This window comes from Lampetra fluviatilis, chromosome 4, assembly GCF_964198595.1.
Source record: "Lampetra fluviatilis chromosome 4, kcLamFluv1.1, whole genome shotgun sequence".
NCBI classification, from domain to species: domain Eukaryota; kingdom Metazoa; phylum Chordata; class Hyperoartia; order Petromyzontiformes; family Petromyzontidae; genus Lampetra; species Lampetra fluviatilis.
In genome coordinates this window covers 31,423,043-31,443,498 of record NC_136278.1, presented here as the reverse complement: position 1 = coordinate 31,443,498, position 20,456 = coordinate 31,423,043, and the positions used below count along the sequence as shown (strand labels likewise).

At 57.9% G+C, this 20,456-nt stretch overlaps 3 protein-coding genes across 3 annotated transcripts in view; 1 reads left to right on the top strand and 2 right to left on the bottom strand.

The window, feature by feature from the left end:
* Window positions 1-1,951: 1,951 nt before the first annotated feature.
* LOC144931664 (uncharacterized) lies at window positions 1,952-4,540 on the bottom strand. The gene is made up of 4 exons (XM_078855791.1): window positions 4,464-4,540; window positions 3,797-3,893; window positions 2,885-3,089; window positions 1,952-2,346 (listed from the first exon to the last, which is right to left on the bottom strand). Exons 3-4 carry the CDS (start codon window positions 3,066-3,068, stop codon window positions 1,952-1,954), a joined length of 579 nt encoding a protein of 192 aa, XP_078711917.1. The 5' UTR covers window positions 3,069-3,089; window positions 3,797-3,893; window positions 4,464-4,540.
* Window positions 4,541-5,922: 1,382 nt separating this feature from the next.
* Window positions 5,923-11,518, bottom strand: LOC144931663 (zonadhesin-like). Its single transcript, XM_078855790.1, has 6 exons — window positions 11,510-11,518; window positions 10,741-11,030; window positions 9,792-10,066; window positions 8,376-8,584; window positions 7,316-7,454; window positions 5,923-6,140 (listed from the first exon to the last, which is right to left on the bottom strand). Exons 1-6 carry the CDS (start codon window positions 11,516-11,518, stop codon window positions 5,923-5,925), a joined length of 1,140 nt encoding a protein of 379 aa, XP_078711916.1.
* Window positions 11,519-19,501: 7,983 nt separating this feature from the next.
* Window positions 19,502-20,456, top strand: part of LOC144931358 (dihydropyrimidinase-like) — a 17,737-nt gene continuing 16,782 nt past the window's right edge. The window contains exon 1 of the mRNA XM_078855162.1: window positions 19,502-19,753. Within this exon, the coding sequence (XP_078711288.1) occupies window positions 19,502-19,753 (252 nt within the window). The remainder of the gene's footprint in view (window positions 19,754-20,456) is intronic.

The window sequence follows — 20,456 nt, the reverse complement described above, 5'->3', positions numbered from 1 at the left end:
CAAGCAGGTGCACGCGTCCGCTATGGCTGAAAGCAGGACATTTATTTGACGAATCGGAAGGACAACGTGACATAAATTGGGCGCGCGATTTTTCTAAACCGTAATCAAATAAAAGACGTGGGAGCCATTCCCCCGCCCGGTCGTGGCTATACTCTAATGTATGTAGTCTAGCAGCAGCAGCAGCAGCGGCGGTGATATCACAACCAGGCCCGGCCTGCCAAAAGCCTTCACCGGCCCTCACCGCTTGAGCTCCCTGGTGAAGTATGGTCGAACACCCCCCCCCACCTCCCCAGTGGAACTCTTCCAGATAACCACCGCTCGTCGCAGACCACCGCGTGATTCCCGCGCGGCGGTGTGCGTCGACGTTCAGAGGGTTGACGCCGCTCTATGTACGGTACGTGTGTCGAACTTCTATCGCACCGTACGTGGCCGACCTTGCTAATCGGAGGTGTGGCGGGGGGGGTGGTTCTTCTCCAGCACCTCGGCCGTGCTGCGTTCCATCCCCGTCCCACACCAGCGCAGAACGTCGTGAGTGAGAACAACAACCCATAAACAAACCCCTAAATAATGCACAACAGGGAGAGGATGTCATCGAGTTCGTGTGCAGGAGCGACGCTGCGGCTGCTGCTGCTGCTGCAACCGCAGCCGCCGCTCCCACCGCTGCTGCCGCTGCCGCACCGCTCCCACGCGGTCGAATTCGTGGGCTGTAAAACAAACATTTCTTTTGGCGTTATCGATAATCGCAATGCAACAACAACAACAAACGAGACGTTCGGTTTGCCAGGGAGAGAAAAGATTCCGTCCGTGTTCACGAGGGCGCGTTGTTGGTGACTAAAACTAAATTATAAGAATCAATCAGTTTCAAGGACAATGCATATATTATCAGAGTGTGTGTTTTTTGTGTACATTTTGACCATAAGTATTGTGGTTAATGCAGACATGATTCCTTGTAAGAAGGTTTCAGTTTTGTTGCCAGAAAAAAGGGGAAAAACCCTATAGTTATATTTTGGTACTGGCAAAGGAGGTCTAATGATGATGATATAAAACTAAATTATTCTTAAATGTTACCAGGTAAGGCCCACTGAGCTATGTAGCTCTTGTTTTCAGAAGCAACATGGCCACACAAATGATAACTCAACGGATTGGCTTATCATCCCGTGGAAATATATAGCAGCCAAAAACCAGAGGACCCGGAGAAAAATACATGCAGCCACGGGGAGAGAGACACGCAAACTCCAAATATCCAGGTGTCGGGGTCGGGATCGAACCCACGACCTCCTGTATACCCAGTGAGGTAGTTAACATATCTCACAATCGCGGAACAAGCAAAGGTCGCGTACGGTAAGGTCACGACCCTAGCGAGTTCGCGATCCGTGTGGCCGGCATCGAAGGCGGATCGAGATCGAGAGGACGAGCGGCTGACGGGAGAGCAAGTTGGTCGTGCTTTTGGAGAACTTAACAACGATGAGATGCAACGTGCCGACCCAGTACCACAAGGGGGGGGGGGGGTGGAGGGTGGATTGACACAAGTGCGAGGGGCTAATTTAATTTCCTTGCAGCGAGGCGCATGCCCACCACGCTTCGGCCACTGCAGTGCAGGGGGTAAAAGTGCTCGTGTTGATAGACACAGCATAGAGATCCATCGTAACCACACGAGCCGGTCTACACAGGGGACACGTGGAGGCCCCCCATTGGGTCCCGTCGGCCGCGAAGGAACCACCCTGCGAACACGCGAACGTCAACCAACGTTGGTTGACGTTGGCCCGACGTTTGCATGTTTTTCCGGGGTGCGGCTGCTTTAAACAGACCTTCCGGTGACGGGGAGACCGATTCCGCGCGGCCAAGGTTCAGCCCTTCAAGGGCACGGCACGACGACCTGCAGAGGACGCAGGGGCGTGGGGGGAGGGGAGAAGGAGCGGAGAGGAGGGAAGGGCGTGGTGGAGGCGCTGCGCTAGAAGGCGCGCACGTAGCTGATGGTCGGAGGGCGACCGAACGCGGGGCACGTGCCGGTGTGGATGAGGTACGCGGCCACCGCCACGCAGACCGCCGTGCCCGCGGCCACCGCGCCCACCACCGCGCCCACCACCCGCGCCGTGTCCACGGCCGCCGCCGCCGCCGGCGATGGTGGAGGCGGCGGCGGCGGCGTGCCCTGGACCAACGTGGGACGAGAGGAGGTGCTCGACGTGGCGGGGATCCCAGATGGGGTGGACAACGGCGGCGACGACTTCTTGGTGGTTGTTGCCGAGGTGGTGGAGGAGGTGGTGGTGGTGGAGGTGGTGGAGGAGGAGGTGTTGGAGGCGGAGGAGGAGGACGAGGACTTGGATCTCGGTGTGGTGGAGGAAGAGCCTGAGGATAACAAGAATCTGAATCTCTATCGTGGAGATTTCAGCCACCCATCAATATGCAAACCAACCTCCTCGGCAAACAAAAAACATCGGCAGGCGATTTATCTCCTCCTTGATATGTCTGCCTGTCCGCATTGTTTTTTACGCATCCCACCGGCCAGGTGGCCTTCTGGGAGCGCACAATCTTTAGAAGCTCCACTGTGATGGTGATGTGGACACGCTTTACTGAACGCGGTGCAACACGTGGTCACGTAAACTCAGCGGTGGCAGGAGGCCTGAGTCCACCTTTCACGTGTACTACACACACACACGGACTGTACATGCGCACACAAAGACAAAGATCACACGCACCCTGCACGCACACCCTGCACACACGCGCACCCTGCACACATGCGCACCCTGCACACACACACTGCACACACACCCTGCACACACGCACATCCTGCACACACACCCTGCACACACACACCCTGCACACACACCAGGCACACACACCCTGCACACACACACACACACCAGGCACGCGATTTGCCCCTTACCGTCCTGGGCGTGCCCAGTGGTCGTAGTGGGGCCCGCCACTTCCATCGCCTGCGGGACGATCGGCCCCCGCGTCACCGTGCGCACCGCCGTCTCGGCCGCCGCCGCCCGGCGCACGCGGCCCCCCGGCACCGGCACGCAGCCGCGCTCGCACCGCGTGCCCGCCACGCCGCGCCGGCACAGCATCAGGTCGGCGTGCACGAACACCTGCGGCGCCCACACGCACACCGGTGGCGCACCGTGGTCGGCACGGACCCCTCGGCGCGGGGAGAGCCGCGGCGTGGGCGACTCGTGGATGGGGCGATGTGAATGTGTGAATGGGGCGATGTGAATGGGGCGATGTCAATGTGTGAATTGTGGTGATGTGAATGTGTGAATGGAGCGATATGAATGGGGCGATGTGAATGTGTGAATGGGATGATGTGAATGGGGCGATGTGAATGTGTGAATGGGGTGATGTTAACGGGGCAGTGTGAATTGTGGTGATGTGAATGTGTGAATGGAGCGATGTGAATGTGTGAATGAGGCGATGTGAATGTGTGAATTGGGACAATGTGAATGTTTGAATGGGGCGATGTGAATGTGTGAATGGGATGATGTGAATGCGTGAATGGGGCGATGTGAATGTGTAAATGGGACAATGTGAATGTGTGAATGGAGTGATGTGAATGTGTGAATGGGGCGATGTTAATGGGGCAGTGTGAATGTGTGAATGGGGTGATGTGAATGTGTGAATGGGACGACGTGAATGTGTGAATGGGGTGACGTGAATGTGTGAATGGGGCGACGTGAATGTGTGAATGGGGCGACGTGAATGTGTGAATGGAGCGATGTGAATGTGTGAATGGGGCGATGTTAACGGGGCAGTGTGAATGGGGCGGCGTGAAGGGGGCAGTGGTAGTCGCTGCTCTGACCGTCTTGTATCCGGTGAAGCTGAAGGCCTCGAAGCTGACTTGCGTCTTGGTGTGGCCGCTCGAGGCGTGCGTCTGCAGCGTCGAGTCCACGTCGCACCTGGCTCAGCAGCGCACGCACAAAGACAAAGGTGCCCTTAAAGTCTCTAACGCATGCTGGGCTTGGACACCCAGTCAACCCCACGACGCCGTAACGCCCTTAACAGGCGCTCGCTAACAGCACTTGCCCACAGAGTTTGTTAGGGGCCATCCATAAATGACGTCACGCGATTTTGACCCCCCCCCCCATCGTCACACGTCACAGAAAATCAGACCCCCCCTCAAAAATGACGTCACAAAGCCTCGCCCCCCCCAAAATAAAATATGCTTCAAATCGCTTTAAACTATTGTCATTGTAGTGCGTATTTAATGTGGCGCTGCACTCTGATATTGTGGGAGAAAACATTTATTAAAAAGTCAATTTGATTAAGTAGAACGTGTTATCTATTTTTTATTTAAAGTTGCGCATTTTGATGTGACGTCACATTTCTCAACCCCCCCCCTCGTCACACATCGTCACTAATGTCTGACCCCCCCCCCCCCAGGTGCGTGACGTCATCTATGGACGGCCCCTTAAAGGGTACACGGGGGGCGGCGTGGGGGCTGGGAGGGATGTTTGTCTTTTCCCCACCCGCTAGCGATGATGTCTCGGCGCACGGCGTTGCCGGGGTCGGCGCTGGGCGTCGCGAACAGGTTGAGCAGCAGCAGCTGCACGTCGAGGGGGGTGAGCGCCGACGCGGCCAGGTAGAGGCGCTGGCGGTAGCCGGGCAGCAGCGGGAAGTCGGCGGGCGCGAAGGCGGAGGAGAAGGTGGCGTCGCGGTAGAGGTCGAGCGCGAAGGAGAAGGAGCCGAAGCCCTCCTCGGTCGCCGTCAGGTTGCCGAGGTCCGGCGTCATCGCCACCGAGAGGCGCGCACGCTTTGGGTAGCGGCAGCTGTGGTTGGGGGGCGGGGGAGGGGAGGAAGGGGAGGGTCACGGACGCGCCGGCAACGACTGCGGACCCCACGGCCGGTGGTGCAGGTGGACAGCAGCGTGGCTCACGACCACGTGGGTAACGACCTCGTGGCTCGTGACCACGTGGGTAACGACCTCGTGGCTCGTGACCACGTGGGTAACGACCTCGTGGCTCGTGACCACGTGGTTAACGACCTCGTGGCTCACGACCGCGGGGCTTGCCAGGCCACTCACACCACGGTGATGGTCTCCACTTGGTTGCGGATGATCACCGCCTTCTTGGACAGGTTCCCGTAGACGATGGTCTGCTGCAGCGTGATCTCTGAGTCCGTCTCCTGCACGCCACGCAAGCACACACACACGTATACACACGTGTGCACATACACAACAGACGCGCACGCACATGTACAAGACAAACACAAATATCCCGTGTATAGCCTGTAATAGACTGTAGGGGCAAGCGCTGTTAGCGAGCACATATGAAGGCCGGCACAGCACACGAGGGGGTGGGTGTCCAACACCCCGCCCGGCCGCCTTTGTTTCCCTAGTGACAATGTTTACACATCGCACCAGGTACTCATTTTGACGCTGAGTCGACCTAGGGGAGGCCCAGGACCGGTTCAGATAATCGTCACCGGTGTTGGCCGTGAGCGAGAATGGAACCCGGGTCGCCGGGTTCGTGGCGCAGTGTGGCGCTAACCGCTGCACCGCCGCTCCCCACGCACACGGTGCGAGTCATTCACGGACTGTGCGGGGGGGGGGGGGGGGGGGGGGGCAAGTGCTGCCCCAGTTCGCTGCCCCAGCACGATGTCGATTCGGGGTGCCAAGGGGTCAAGGGTTTGCGGGGGTGGGGGGGGGGGGGTAACTCGAGAGGACGTTTTGGCACATAACGAATTCGTGGCCTACCCCCAAAAAACAAGCATGTGCCATCGAGAAGGGTCACTGCCCGAACCGTCGCATTATATATTCAGTATTACTATTTCACTTTAAAGGCCACACACATGCGGTGTTGTCGCCGTCGACGAGTGTGCAGACACTTGTCTTGTCAGCCGTGCTCATGCACATCGGCAACATTTGGCAACATTTATTACATTTTCACTCCACCACAAACAATCCGGATCATTGCATCGCCTACAAAACTACAACACCCCCCCCCCCCCGCGTACGTTGACGAGGGTGCCGCAGTCCCCCACGGCGATGGTGAAGGAGAAGGAGTCGGCCGACTCGGCGAGCGCGCAGCGCGGCTCCCCCGGCGCGGCGCGCGAGAGGCGCAGCTCGGAGGCGCGCGCCGCCAGCGACAGCGCACGCGGGATGCGCGCGCTCATCACGTCCGCGTCACACTCCACCGTCACGCGGCCTGGGGGGGTGGGGGTGGAGGTAGGGGTGGGGGTGGAGGTAGGGGTTAGTGCCGCTGCGCTACGAAACCCGACGGCCCCGGGTTTCTATTCATGTCGAGCCCGGTTGGCTCTACGCACGGCGCGACAGGTTCAAGGTGAGTGAGACGACAGCGTGGTTCGTCGAGAGCGGCAGCGGCGATTTCCTGAACCGGTCCCGGGCAATCGCCGTCGTCCTACGGGCGACTTCAATAGCTGCACGTGACTTGTGTTGAGCTCCGTTATTGTTTCTGAATGTATAGGGCAAGGCCGTAACCATGGAGTCAATCTTCCAGGGGGTCCCCTCCCCCCCCCCCCCCCATAAAAACAATCTAAATCTGAAAACGAATTTCCTGCCATTTGCCGCCTAAAATATTGAAAAATGTACTAACACATAGGATGGACTTTTTATTTATTTTTTACAATAATGTCTAACAGTGTATTGTATTACATTGCTCGGTGTTTTTCTTTTTAACATGTTCTTGTTTCATTGTATGTAATGGCAGAGATTAGAGATTAATAAAGTACAACCATAACCACAATCATATAAACAGAAATCTATTTTATAGCAATATATTGGGGGGGGGGGACATTTTAAGCACATTTGAATATTGGGGGGGGGGATGTGTCCCCCCAATATATATTATAATTACGGCCTTGGTATGGGGGAGCGGTGGCATAGCGGTTAGCGCTACGCTGCGCTACGAACCAGGTGACGATAACCTGAACCGGTCCTGGGCCTCCCCTAGGTCGACTCAGCCTCAAATGAATACCTGATGCGATGTGTAAACATCAGAACTGAGGACACAAAGACGGGCAGGCGTGGTGCTGGCCACCCACCCCTCGTGTGCCATGCCGGCCTTCGTAAGTGCTTGCCCCAAAAGTCTGTTCAGCCTATACGGGGGATCTTTGTCTTTGGGGTGAAGGAGGGGGGGTTCTTACGGGGAATATGGGGCACGTGACGGCACAGGAAGATGGACATGCCGGTAGGGACACGTGGACACGTGGACACGACGTGTCTGTGTGTCACACTGGGGCGCGTTCTGGCGTGGCGTGGTATGATGGCTCGTTGAGTCAGGTGTGCTGTATCGGGCTGTATTGGGCTGTGACGTGGCGGTGTGACGTTGTGACGTGGTGCTGTGACGCGGTGGTGTGACACCTTTAAAGCAGCCGTAGGCGCCGTCGCGCGCCTCGCACACCTCCCCGCCCCCGCACTGCGCCGCCGACTCCCTCGCCAAGCCCCGCGCCACGCAGTCCACGCGGCGTGCACAGCCGGGGGCCCACCACCACGTGCCCACCTGCACCACCACCACCACCACCACACGTGTCAACACCACCACCACGTGTCCACCTGCACCACCACCACCACCACATGTGTCAACACCGACCACCACAACACGTGCACCACCACGAGTCTACCTGCACCACCACCACACGTGTCAACACCACCACCACGTGCCCACCTGCACCACCACCATCACCACCACACGTGTCAACACCACCACAACAACCACCACACGTGTCACCACCGCTACAACCACACAAGCCGTGGGTTCTCTCCAGGGTGCTCCGGTTTCCTCCTTCCCGCGTGAACAACAAACACGACTCTTCGATAATCGAGTGGAAGGCACAGAGCTGTCACCCCATACGGTTTACCCATAATCTTGTACAGGGAAATTGAGTTTTCAGGTCCATGCGGAGTACAGCCGTTTCAATACGGGCACATTTTTTTATTTGTTTGTGTTTCTCCCTTGTGATGGGACTTTGTAGGATGCACCTTGAGATTTATAAGGGCACGGGGTGACCAATAAGGCATGAATTGGTCTGGAATAAAATAGCCACCGATAAGGGGTTGACAGGTATGAAAACATCTTACAAATAAACACCTCGGTGTAGCAGCTGCTACGGCAGGACCCTCCTGACAGTGAGTCCTGCGACTCAGCAGCACGACTCTCCTGGTCAATACGGTCAAGGTCACCTCTTCTCCACCGCCCATTCTCCTCCTCTTCCCTCGCCCCTCCACTCCTTCCCCGTCTCTCTCCCCACCCTTTCGCGACGGTCAATCATTCCTCAACCCGTGCGGCACGCCCCTGCCACCGAAATCATTCTACTTTGTGTACACACCGCACAGTGTACGCTGTCTCGAGCACCGCGAGTGAAGCAGTCGCTTTATAAAATCTCAATAAAAAACGAGGTGGAGAAATGAATGCCCGTCGTACCGCGTGGTAGAAGCCCTGCCACACGCAGCCGCACGTGTAGAGGGCCTGGCAGGCGCCGTCCTGCAGTGCGAAGCCCTGTGGGCACTCGCAGCCCTCCACGCACGGCTCAGAGCAGCCCGGCACCGCCTCCTCCTCGGGCTGCCAGCACGTGGAGGAGCACGACTTCAGGCAGGACTGGTACGAGGCTCGCTCGGGGCACAGAGGGGCCGCTGGGTCACAACGCACCGCACGCAACGCACCGAAGATCAAGATGTCCCCGGTGGAGCCTCGGCGGACTTTTGGGGTCTCCGTTGAAGTCGCTGTTTGCGAGGAGCGCCTATGAAACCCGACACGGCACGCGAGAGGGCACCACGGCCGGCCGCCTTTGTCTCCCGAGTGGCGATGTTTACATATTGCGCCGGGTACTCATTTGAGGTTGAGTCGACCTAGGGGATGCCCCAAGAATGGTTCAGATAATCGTCACCGGTGTTGGCGGCATTGAGCGGAACACAGCACGCACACAAGCACGTCATCATCGGCACCTCCAATTAGCACGGTTGGTTATGTATGGTGCAAACGGAGTTCAACAGCAGTGGCAGCGGTATCAGGGATTTAATTTTCACTGGATGGTTTCTGTGTGGTTGATAAACAGGAGTAGTTGAGTGACTAGTAGTCGCAGACATGGCGAGGGTGGTATGGTTATTATACTGGATGTGGTGTGCCGGGTGAGTAGATATTTTCCAGGTTGCGTACCCGGATAGACTCGGCTAACATTAAATCCCAGTTACCATATGCAGCAGCAGCAACAACAGATGTATCATCATCATCATCAGCAGCATTATAATCATCAGCATGACACACCAGCAGCAGCAACAGATGTATCATCATCATCAGCAGCAGCATTATAATCATCAGCATGACACACCAGCAGCAGCAACAGATGTATCATCATCATCATCAGCAGCATTATAATCATCAGCATGACACACCAGCAGCAGAAACAGCAGGGTCATCAACATGCCTCCACTGGGGCAGCTGGCAACAACAGCAAGATGAGAGAGAGAGAGAGGGGACACAGGGGGGAGATGGAGTGTAGGGAGAGAAAGAGACGGAAGAGCGCATTGGGGATGATGACGAAAACAATGACAAGAACAATGACGATGATGATGGCAATAATTGGTTGTCGAAGGAGGTGATGATGATGACCACGATGACGACGTTGATAATAACGATCATGATGATGATAATTACGACCACAATGATGATAATGACCATGATAACGACGACGATGATGACAATGATCAAAATTGCGATATTGATGATCATGATCATAATTACGACCATAATGATGATAATGACCACGATGATGATCATTTCAATCACGATGACGATAATGACCATGATGATGAAGTGGGCAGGGGGGGAGGGGGTCCTCACGGCATCCCGCGGGTCCCCTCCACGCCGTGCCGGGGGTGCCCCCGGCTCGCGCGCACGAGTCGTGGTAGTTGGCCAGGGCCCGGCAGAGCGCGGCCTGGGTGAGGCCGGACACGGCCACGTCCCACACGCAGGCGGCGAGCGGCGCCGTGGGGTCCACCGCCGAGTGGCAGGGGGACAGGTCCCCGCCGGTGTCCGCCAGCGGCGCGCACAGACGCGCCGCCTCGCTCAGCAGCACGGGGCTCGGCTGCGGCGCCCAGCCTTCGTCATCGGAGCACCTAAGCACACGGTGGGGGGGGAGGGTCACACGGGGTCACGCGGGGGTCACAAGGAGGTCACACGGGGCGTCACGGTAGTCACACGGGGCGTCACGCGAGGTCACACGGGGGTCACAATGGGGTCGCACGGTGGTTACACGGGGCGTCACGCGGGGTCACGTGGGGGTCACACGGGTGGTAGGGGGCATGGCAGGTCAGTGGGTCGAGTCTGTTTTGTTAGCTGTGCTTGTGCACCACTACCAACGCAGCAGCAGCATCACCAAAGTCATTATTTTTTGGTACATAAACCATTCCCGCTCCCCCCACCGCAGCCCCCCTCCCCACCTCTGATAGGAGACCACGAAAATTGGAGGCCCAGGACCGGTTCGGATAATCGTCACGGGTGTTGGTGACCGCGTGCGGGGAATCGAACTCGGGTCGCCGGGTGCGTAGCGCAGCATGATCACCTCCTCTCACACTCTTACACTCTCTCACACTCTCTCACACACTTTTATACTCTCTCACACACTCTCACACGTTCTCACACGTTCTCACACACTCTCACACACTCTCACACTCTCACACACTCTCACACACTCTCACACACACTCACACACACTCTCACACTCTCACACACTCTCACACTCTCGTCGCCGGGTGCCAAGCGCGGCGCCGCCGCTCCCCGCGCCGCTCACCCGGCGGGTCGCGCCGCGCGCTTCCAGCTGTTGCCGATGTCGGCGCTCGAGTTCCTCGGCACCCCGTCGGGCCCCGCCGCGTCGTCCGCGGGGTCCCCGTTGAAGTCGCCGCAGAGGCCGCACACGCTCCCGGCCACGGTGGGGTCGAGCGACAGCCACACGGAGCGGCCCCCGTCCCAGCGCACCCACAGCCCCACCTCGGACAGGCCCATCAGCACGAAGGAGCCGCTCGCCCGAAGCCAGACCCGCGGGGAGGGGCGGGCCGGTAGCGACACGCGAACACCGTCCACCTGCACGCTCGACCACGTGCGGCGAGATGTTAACTACCTCGCCTGGTACGCGGGAGGTCGTGGGTTCGATCTCGACCCTGGCGCCTGCTGTGTATTTGGAGTTTGTGGTGTCTCTCTTATCATCATCACGGTGGCTAGGAGATGTTAACTAACTCGCCTGGTATGCAGGAGGTCGTGGGTTCGATCCCGATCCTGACGCCTGCTGCTGTATATTTGTAGTTTGCAGTGTCTCTCTCTTTCCCCGTCGTGGCGTGGGTTTTTATCCGGGTCCTCCGATTTTCACTCAACATTTTGAATCAACATGACGCGTTGAAAGTATTTGGCTGCTATAAATTCCCACGATATGATAAGCCACTTTGTTGAGCTATCATTTGTGGCCAGGTCGCTTCTGAAAAAGAGCTACATCGCTCAGTAAGACAAAAAATGTGTTAGTTTAAGGAGGGCCGTTGCCCGAAACGTCGACGATTTAATTAATATACCTGAGGCATTGCTCAATTTAAGTCGAAGCCGTTCCGCGAAATCTCGCCTATTGTCATCATCGGAGTGTACGGCCATAAGGGTGCAATAACGTAGCGTTATTATAAAGGATGGAGTCACGTTGTACTCCAGCGGTCAGGGCTGTCCCTGGGCTATGGTTATTCGGGGCAATAGCCCCGGGCCCCGCGCTTTGGGGGGGCCTAGGGGAGCCCACACGGTGTGAGTTGTCCCGGGCCCTGCACCCCCCCCCCCCCTATACACGTCCCTGCTAGTGGTAGTAGTGTCTTACGCCAATAATCGCATGCATTTATCATTGAGTAATGTTTTGCGTTTTCAAATCGACCAGGTCCGATCATTAAGGCCTCGGCACTGTGATGAGTTCCAGAGTTTAGCAGCATGGGATGAGGAGGGAGAGGAGGGCAATTGAGAGTTGGGAATGAGGAGGGGGGAGATTGGATGGAGGAGTGGGAGGGAAATGGGATTGAGGAGGAGTGGAAGGAGGGAGATGGGATGGAGGAGGAGGGTGATGAGATGCAGGAGGAGGGAGATGGGATGGAGGAGGAAGGAGATGGGATGCAGGAGTGGGAGGAGAAGGGTGATGGGATGGAGGAGGAGGAAGTTACGGGATGAGCGTCCAGTGATGGCGGTACCTGCGCGGCCCCGTCGCGGCCCAGCGACACGGTGAGGTTGTGGAGGCGCACGGAGACCCCGGGGCTGTTGGGGTCCCCGAGGGAGACGATCACCTCCCAGGGGGGCGCGGCAACGGGGGCGCCCCCCACGCAGGGGGCCACCAGGGTGTAGGTGCACGTTCCGTGGAAACTCATCGCACGCCCGTCAAACGTGACCACGTGGGGGGCGTTCAGCCAGCACGAGCCTGTGTGCACGCGTGTGTGTGGGGAGGTGTGCACGTGTGTGTGTGTGTGTGTCCACGTGTGTGTGGGGAGGTGTGCACGCGTGTGTGTGGGGAGGTGGGTGTGTGTGTGTGTCCACGTGTGTGGGGGGAGGTGTGCACGCGTGTGTGTGTTGGGGGGAGGGGGGGAGAAATTATGTGTGTGTGGGGGGATGTGTGCAAGTGAGTGTCGGGGTGCATGTGTGTGTGGGGAGGGATGTGTGTGTGTGTGGGGAGGTGTGCACGCGTGTGTGTGTGTATGTTGGGGGGGGAGAAATTATGTGTGTGTGTGGGGATGTGTGTACACGTGTGTGTGGGGGGGGTGCACGTGTGTGTGTGTGTATATTGGGGGGGAGGGGGAGAAATTATGTGTGTGTGGGGATGTGTGTACACGTGTGTGTGGGGGGGTGCACGTGTGTGTGGGGAAGCGCAGCGCGCTAACCCGAGTTCGATTCCTGCTCACGGTCAACACCAGTGACGATTATCTGAATCGTTCCTAGATCGACTCACCTTTAAATGAGTAGCTGGTGCGATGTATAAACATTGCCGCTCGGGAGACAAAGACGGTCGGGCGTTTTGCTGGCCACCCACCCCCTCGTGTGCTGTTCTGGCCTTCATAGGTGCTGCTAGCTAACAGCACTTGCCCCAACAGTCTGTTAAGGCTACACGGGGGATCTTTGTTTATCTTTGTGCACGTGTGTGTGTGTGGGCAGGGGTGTGAACATGTGTTTGTGTGGTAATTTCATTTGTAAATATTACATTGTTCATGTTTCTTGGCGATGGGTGAGTAGTTACCTAACAGCAGCTCTTGAGCAAGAGGCAAACCCTTCAAAGATCAACAACATTGGAGCAGCACACGTGAAGAAAGGTCATTGCTCGAAACGTCTCGCATTATATATGTCTGTCCTTGTTAAGGCCGCGGTGTTGACAACGCAGCAGCATCACCATAGACTATATTTATATACGCTGTCTTTCCGACAGACCTGTTCTTCACCTGAGGACGGCTGCTTGCGTTGTGGCCGAAACGTCGTGAGAATTGTATTTTATTATGTTTTATTTTTATTATTTTATTATTTCCCTTCTACGTGACTTTACCGAAAGAACCAAGAAGATGAATCCCTGCAGTCACGAAAGCTTTAAATCGAAAAATATTTTATATACATCCAAAGACAAAGAACCCCCGTATAGCCTTAACAGACTACATTATCGTGGCAAGAGCTGTCAGCGAGCACCTATGAAGGCCGGCACGGCACACGAGGAGGTGAGCAGCCAGCATCACGCCCGACCGCCTTTGTCTCCCCAGCGGCAATGTTTACACACCGCACCAGGTACTCATTTGAGGCTGAGTCGACCTAGAGGAGTTCCAGGACCGGTTTGGATAATCGTCACCGGCGTTGGCCGTGAGGAGGAATCGAACTCGAGTCGCCGGGTTCGTAACGCAGCGCGCTAGCCACTGCACCACCGCTCCCCCATTCACCATCAATCACGAGAACCAACAAGCGTCACGCGAGGCTATTGATGTGTCACCTGCAGGAGGAACACAAATGGACACAAAAAAACCCCCGAAGTTGTTTACTTGGGGAAAATATTTGAATGCCGAACCGGTCCCATATTTATGAACCGCTCTAACCACTCAGCCATCCAATGTGCAAAAAAACAAAGACAACGATCCCCCGTATAGCCTTAGCAGACTGTTGGGGCAAGTGTTGTTAGCGAGTAGCACCTACGAAGGCCGGCACGACACAAGAGGGGGTGGGTGGACAGCACCACGCCCGACCGCCTTTGTCTCCCCAGTGGCGATGTTTACTACACACCGCGCCAGCTTCTCATTTTGAGGCTGAGTCCACCTAGGGGGTCAGCAGCGCTGATGACTCCGCACTGATTTCCACTCTAATTTGCATTGCGGCGTGCGACGATTTCCGCAGCGGGCAGCAGTCGCGGCATTCTTACGATACGAGTCGAGCAACCCCCCTCACAACACCAGCCCGACCACGAAGCCCACCACCTGCCAGCCTTGGCCAAAGCCTTAACTCCTGTAGCCCTGTCACCGGCCCTACCACTCACACGAAGCTGTCAGTCGCCATAACCGTAAACGCAAGCCCGAATTAAACACTAACCATACTTCTCGATTTAAAGCTTTCGTGACTGCAGGGATTCATCTTCTTGGTTCTTTCGGTAAAGTCACGTAGAAGGGAAGTAATAAAATAATAAAAATAAAACATAATAAAACAATTCTCACGACGTTTCGGCCACAACGCAAGCAGCCGTCCTCAGGTGAAGAATGACACCTGAAGACGGCTGCTTGCGTTGTAGCCGAAACGTCGTGAGAATTATTTTATTCTATTATGTCTTATTTTTATTATTTTATTACTTCCCTTCTACGTGACTTTACCGAAAGAACCAAGAAGACTAACCATACTACCAGCCCATAACCATAACATTACACTTAACCCCAACACGAGCCCAAAGTCCTGAATGGAATACCAGCCCCAGCTACTACACAACAAGCACGAACCCTGATCCTAACCATAACCAAGTCGTCATTCTCTCCATCCAGGACCCCCCCCCACGACCCCCAGCAACGATGATCACCGCAGGGCGCCGCTACTCACGCTGGGAAGCGCCCTGGACGGGCCCCAGGTCCCCGCGAGGCTGCCCCCCTCCTCGCACCACCAGGACCCCCACGATCGCGACGAGTAGAGCCCCCCCACGCCTCATCCTCATCATCATCTTCGTCGTCGTCGTCCTCGCCACCGGCATCAACCCGGAGCCGGCGTGTGGGGTGTCCCCTGCGTTCAGCGTCACCAACGAGGAGGAACCATCGACAAAGAGCGCTGCGCAGGACACGGCGGCGGCAGTGGCAGTAGTGCAGGGCCGCCCCCCCGCATTCCACCTGTGCGCGATGCTGTCGCGCCCCGCATGCCGACACCGCCACCGTCAGCACACGGGGGACGCGCCCGGCCCCGCGGGAAGCCCCGCGTCTGCCCTGCCAAGTGGGGGGGGGGGGGGGGGGGGGGCTGGGGAGCGGTGGTGCAGCGGTTAGCGCCACGCTGCGCTACGAACCCCGGGCGACGCGAGTTCGATTCCTCGCTCGCAGCCCACGGACACCAAGTGAGATTTTCGGAACCGGTCCTGGGCCTCCCCTAGGTCCACTCAGCCTCAAATGAGTACTTGGTGTGGTGTGTAGGAAACATCGCGATTGGGGAGACAAAGGCGGCCGGGCGTGGTGCTGGCCACCCACCCCCACCGTGTGCCGTGCCGACTTTCATAGCTAACAGCACCTGCCCCGACAGTCTGCCACAGGCTACACGGGGGGTGTTGTTCTTCATTTGTGGGGGGGGCGGTGGGGGGGGGCGTCTTACGTCAGCGACAGACCGGTCCGTCCGGTGGGTCGAGTTCAACGTACAGCTCTTCACTCACCTGTACCCACAATCCCCTTCACTCACCTGTACCCACAATCCCCTTCACTCACCTGTACCCACAACCCCCCTCACTCACCTGTACCCACAATCCCCTTCACTCACCTGTACCCACAATCCCCTTCACTCACCTGCACCCACAACCCCCCTCACCTGTACCCACAATCCCCTCACTCACCTCTACCCACAATCCCCTCACTCACCTGTACCCGCAACCCCCCTCACCTGTACCCACAATCCCCTCACTCACCTCTAACCACAATCCCCTCACTCACCTGTACCCACAACCCCCCTCACTCACCTGTACCCACAATCCTCTTCACCTCTACCCACAACTCCCCTCACTCACCTGTACCCACAATCCCCTCACACACCTGTACCCACAACCCCCCTCACTCACCTGCACCCACAACCCCTCACTCACCTGTACCCACAACCCCCCTCACCTGTACCCACAACCCCCCTCACTCACTTGTACCCACAACCCCCCTCACTCACCTGCACTCACAATCCCTCACCTCTGCTCACAATCCCTCATTCTCGTTTATAAAAGTTGTTCGTAAGTGTCCGTCCGTGTGAAATGAGGCGGGCGAGTGCAGCAGCCAAGTAAACGTGCAACGTTGGTCCAACCTTGGTCAAACCTTGGTCCAACGTTGAGCCAACGTGGCTTGCTCCGCCCTATCCACTTCCTCCTTCTGGAACACTCTGGGCCATGCTGGAAGGTGACATCATTCCCCCGGTTCCCCCCCCCCCACCCGGGGGCCTGGGGAATGTGTCCCAGGATCCGTTTACTGGGATCCACCGTTGGCCCCTTTCTGGCCCATGGACATTTGCCCTGGCGAGGTAATGCCTCTGCCCCCTATTAACAATAAGTGGTACTACATGCCTGCTGAATGGTGAGTGACAATCACCCCTACAAAAGCAATGTCTGTTCTTGACTGGAGCCTTTTTTTACTGTGCACTTGCCCGAACAGTGTTCGTGGTAACAGGGGGATTTTATTGCCTTTGTGTGCATGTTCGTGTGTGTATATATGTGTGTGTGTCTGTGTGTGTGTCTGTGTGTGCATGTTCGTGTGTATATATGTGTGTGTGTCTGTGTGTGCATGTTTGTGTGTATTTTCTGTCCGTCTGCTACAGGACAGGTGTAGGGAATTCCAACAAGACCTACATCTCTGCTTTATTGACCTGGTCAAGGCCTATGATACCATCAGTAGGCCTGGGCTCTGGGCTGTTCTTCGTGCTTTCGGAGTCCCTGACCCTCTGCTCACGATTATTAAGCACCTTCATGATGGTGAGCGGGCCCGGGTAAAACTACGTGGCCGGGAGTCGGAGCCATTCCCTGTACACCTTGGGGTGCGACAGGGATGTCTTCTGGCTCCCACATTATTTAATATCTATTTTGAGCACGTAGTTCGTGAAGCCTTCAATAGCTGTACCGGGGGAATTTCCATTTGGTACAGATATAATGGGAGGCTGATCGATGCCCGGGTGCGATCAAAGGATGGCTCCCTATTGGTCAACCACGTTATGTATGCCGATGATTTGATAATAGCTGCTCATTCAGAGGAAGAGTTGGAGACGCTGCTGCTGAGACTGGAGCGTGCCACTAAGAGGTGGGGCCTTACCATCAGCCCCACCGAAACTAAGCACCTGCCTGGGTATTTTGTACCATCGGACACTCCACCCCGACAACTCCCAATCGGTGATGGGGCAGTTGTGGAGAGAGTGGAGAGTTTCCCATACCTGGGCAGTGTGCTTATGACCGACTCCAGTTTAACAGCAGAGGTCTCATTCCGAATCAGTCGAGCGGCAATATCTTTTAATCGGTTGTGTAACGCTGCGTGGAAGCTACCTGGCTGCTCTGAGCCGTGCGTGGAGGGCTGCGAGTGCCCCCAGGGCTACGCACTGCAGGACGGTGCCTGCCAGGCGCGATGTGTAAACATCGCCACTAGGGAGACAAAGGCGGCCGGGCGTGGTATTGGCCACCCACCACCGCTCGTGTGCCGTGCCGGCCTTCATAGGTGCTTGCTAACAGCACTTGCCCCAACAGTCTGTCAAGGCTATACGGGGGATCTTTATCTTCGTGTGTGTGTACACAGAGGCGCACCCAGCGACGGACGTGGGGAGCGGCGGCGCAGCGGTTAGCGTGCGCGCTCTCTCTCTCTTTTCCTTGTACTCTCGTGTGTGTGTGTGCACTTAGTGACTCGCCTGTGACAGGTTTAGAGAGAGGGCCCAAATCCTTGTGGACCCCCCCCGGCGCTACGGGATTGGAGGGGAGGGAGGGAGTGTGGGGAGCGAGGGAGAAGGCGAGGGAGACACGTGGGGGGGGGTGAGACTTGGAGTTGAAGATCACTCCTGACCCCCATCTCACTCCTGACTCCTGACCCCCATCTGACTCCTGACCCCCATCGCACTCCTGACCCCTGACCCCGATCTCACTCCTTACCCCGATCTCACTCCTGACCCCTGACCCCGATCTCACTCCTGACCCCGATCTCACTCCTTACCCCTGACCCCGATCTCACTCCTGACCCCGATCTCACTCCTTACCCCTGACCCCGATCTCACTCCTGACCCCGATCTCACTCCTGACCCCTGAACCCCATCTCACTCCTGACCCCGATCTCACTCCTGACCCCGATCTCACTCCTTACCCCGATCTCACTCCTGACCCCTGACCCCGATCTCACTCCTGACCCCGTTCTCACTCCTTACCCCTGACCCCGATCTCACTCCTGACCCCGATCTCACTCCTTACCCCTGACCCCGATCTCACTCCTGACCCCGATCTCACTCCTGACCTCTGAACCCCATCTCACTCCTGACCCCGATCTCACTCCTGACCCTGACCTCACCCGGACCCCTGCGGGGGCCGCGAGACGTCGCGGTTAGGGGGTCCGGCTGCTGGGGTATGTGGGGTGTAGGGGGTGAGTTTTGGAGCAGCGGTAGGGGTTGGATTCATGCGAAGTTTGATGTTCCGGTTGTCGAGGTCGGTGTGCAGACAGGGGCCCCGCCAGGGGGTCTCTGGCAGGGGCTCGGTATTGGCATCTGGAAGTTGCCCTCTACACCCCCCACCTCTACACCCCTCCAACCCCCACCCCTCCACCCCCCACGCTTCCACCCCCCACCCCTCCATCCCCACTCCTCCACCCCCCCACCCCTCCACCAATCACCCCTCCAACCCCCCCACTCGCCCCCCTCCCGTGTCCGTCGAAACCACAGCGCAGCTTCCACTGACTCTCCCACCCCCTTCCATAACCCCCTCCCATCCACTGCCCTCCCTATCCCCTCTCGACCCCCTCTCCCTCTCGACCCCCATCTCCCTCCGACCCCCTCTCCCTCTAGACCCCCTCTCCCTCTCGACCCCCTCCCCCTCTCGACCCCCTCTCCCTCTCGACCCCCTCTCTCCGCGCACGGCCCCTGGCCCCGCAGACGCCTCCCGGCGCGCACGCAGCAGACACGGAGAGCGCGGAGCCGAGTTCAACACACGCACCAGGGTCCACCTCGTGGATTCTAGTCCACCTCTTGGATTGCAGTGAACCTGTTGGATTGCAGACTCGAGTGTTCCACCCCTTGGATTCTACTCCGACGCCTCAGAAGACTCCGCGAGTCCATCCCTCGTCACCCCTCCGACCCACTCACCTCCACCCCCCCACCACCCCCCCACCGACCCCCACGCCGCCGCCATGAGCGACGCGGGCGTCGTGGTGGTGCAGGGTGGACGAGTGGTGAACGCGGAGCACTCGGAGCAGGCGGACGTGCTCATCGAGGGCGGCGTGGTGCGCGCGGTGGGGCCGGCGCTGCGCGTGCCGCCCGGCGCGCGCCTCGTGCCGGCGCACGGCCGCCTCGTGCTGCCCGGAGGCATCGACCCGCACACGCACATGGAGCTGCCCTTCATGGGGACACGCGCCGTCGACGACTTCTACCACGGCACCAGGGTGAGCCCTGGGGGGGGGGGTGGGGGGGAGCTACCAGGGTGAGCCCTGGGGGGGTGGGGGGGAGCTACCAGGGTGAGCCCTGGGGGGGGTGGGGGGAGCTACCAGGGTGAGCCCTGGGGGGGGGGGGAGCTACCAGGGTGAGCCCTGGGGGGGGTGGGGAGCTACCAGGGTGAGCCCTGGGGGGGGTGGGGGGGAGCTACCAGGGTGAGCCCTGGGGGGGGTGGGGGGGAGCTACCAGGGTGAGCCCTGGGGGGGGGTGGGGGGGAGCTACCAGGGTGAACCCTGGGGGGGGGGAGCTACCAGGGTGAGCCCTGGGGGGGGGGGGGGTGGGGGGGAGCTGCCAGGAGATCAAGGGAGGATCGTGGTGGGGGGGGGGGGGTCAGAGAACAGGGGGATCAGAGGTGACGGAGATTATGGGAATCAGAGAACAAGAATATGAATAACAAAATAAAGCAATGAAGTTGGTGCTCAGCGATTTGGTTTTTTTCTTCCGCGAGTCGGCGTAGACGATTGTAGCCGTGATTGACAGCGTGGTGTGCGATGTGAGCGTGGTGGTGGTGGTGGTGGCGATGGTGATGGAGAGACGCAGGCAGGCCAGGGCTCACGGCGAGTGAAGAACAGCAGCCGAACAGCTATTCGGCGAACTCGCTTCTCGATGTAACGGTGCGATCACAAAGATTTACTGTGCGCTGATGTCGCGATC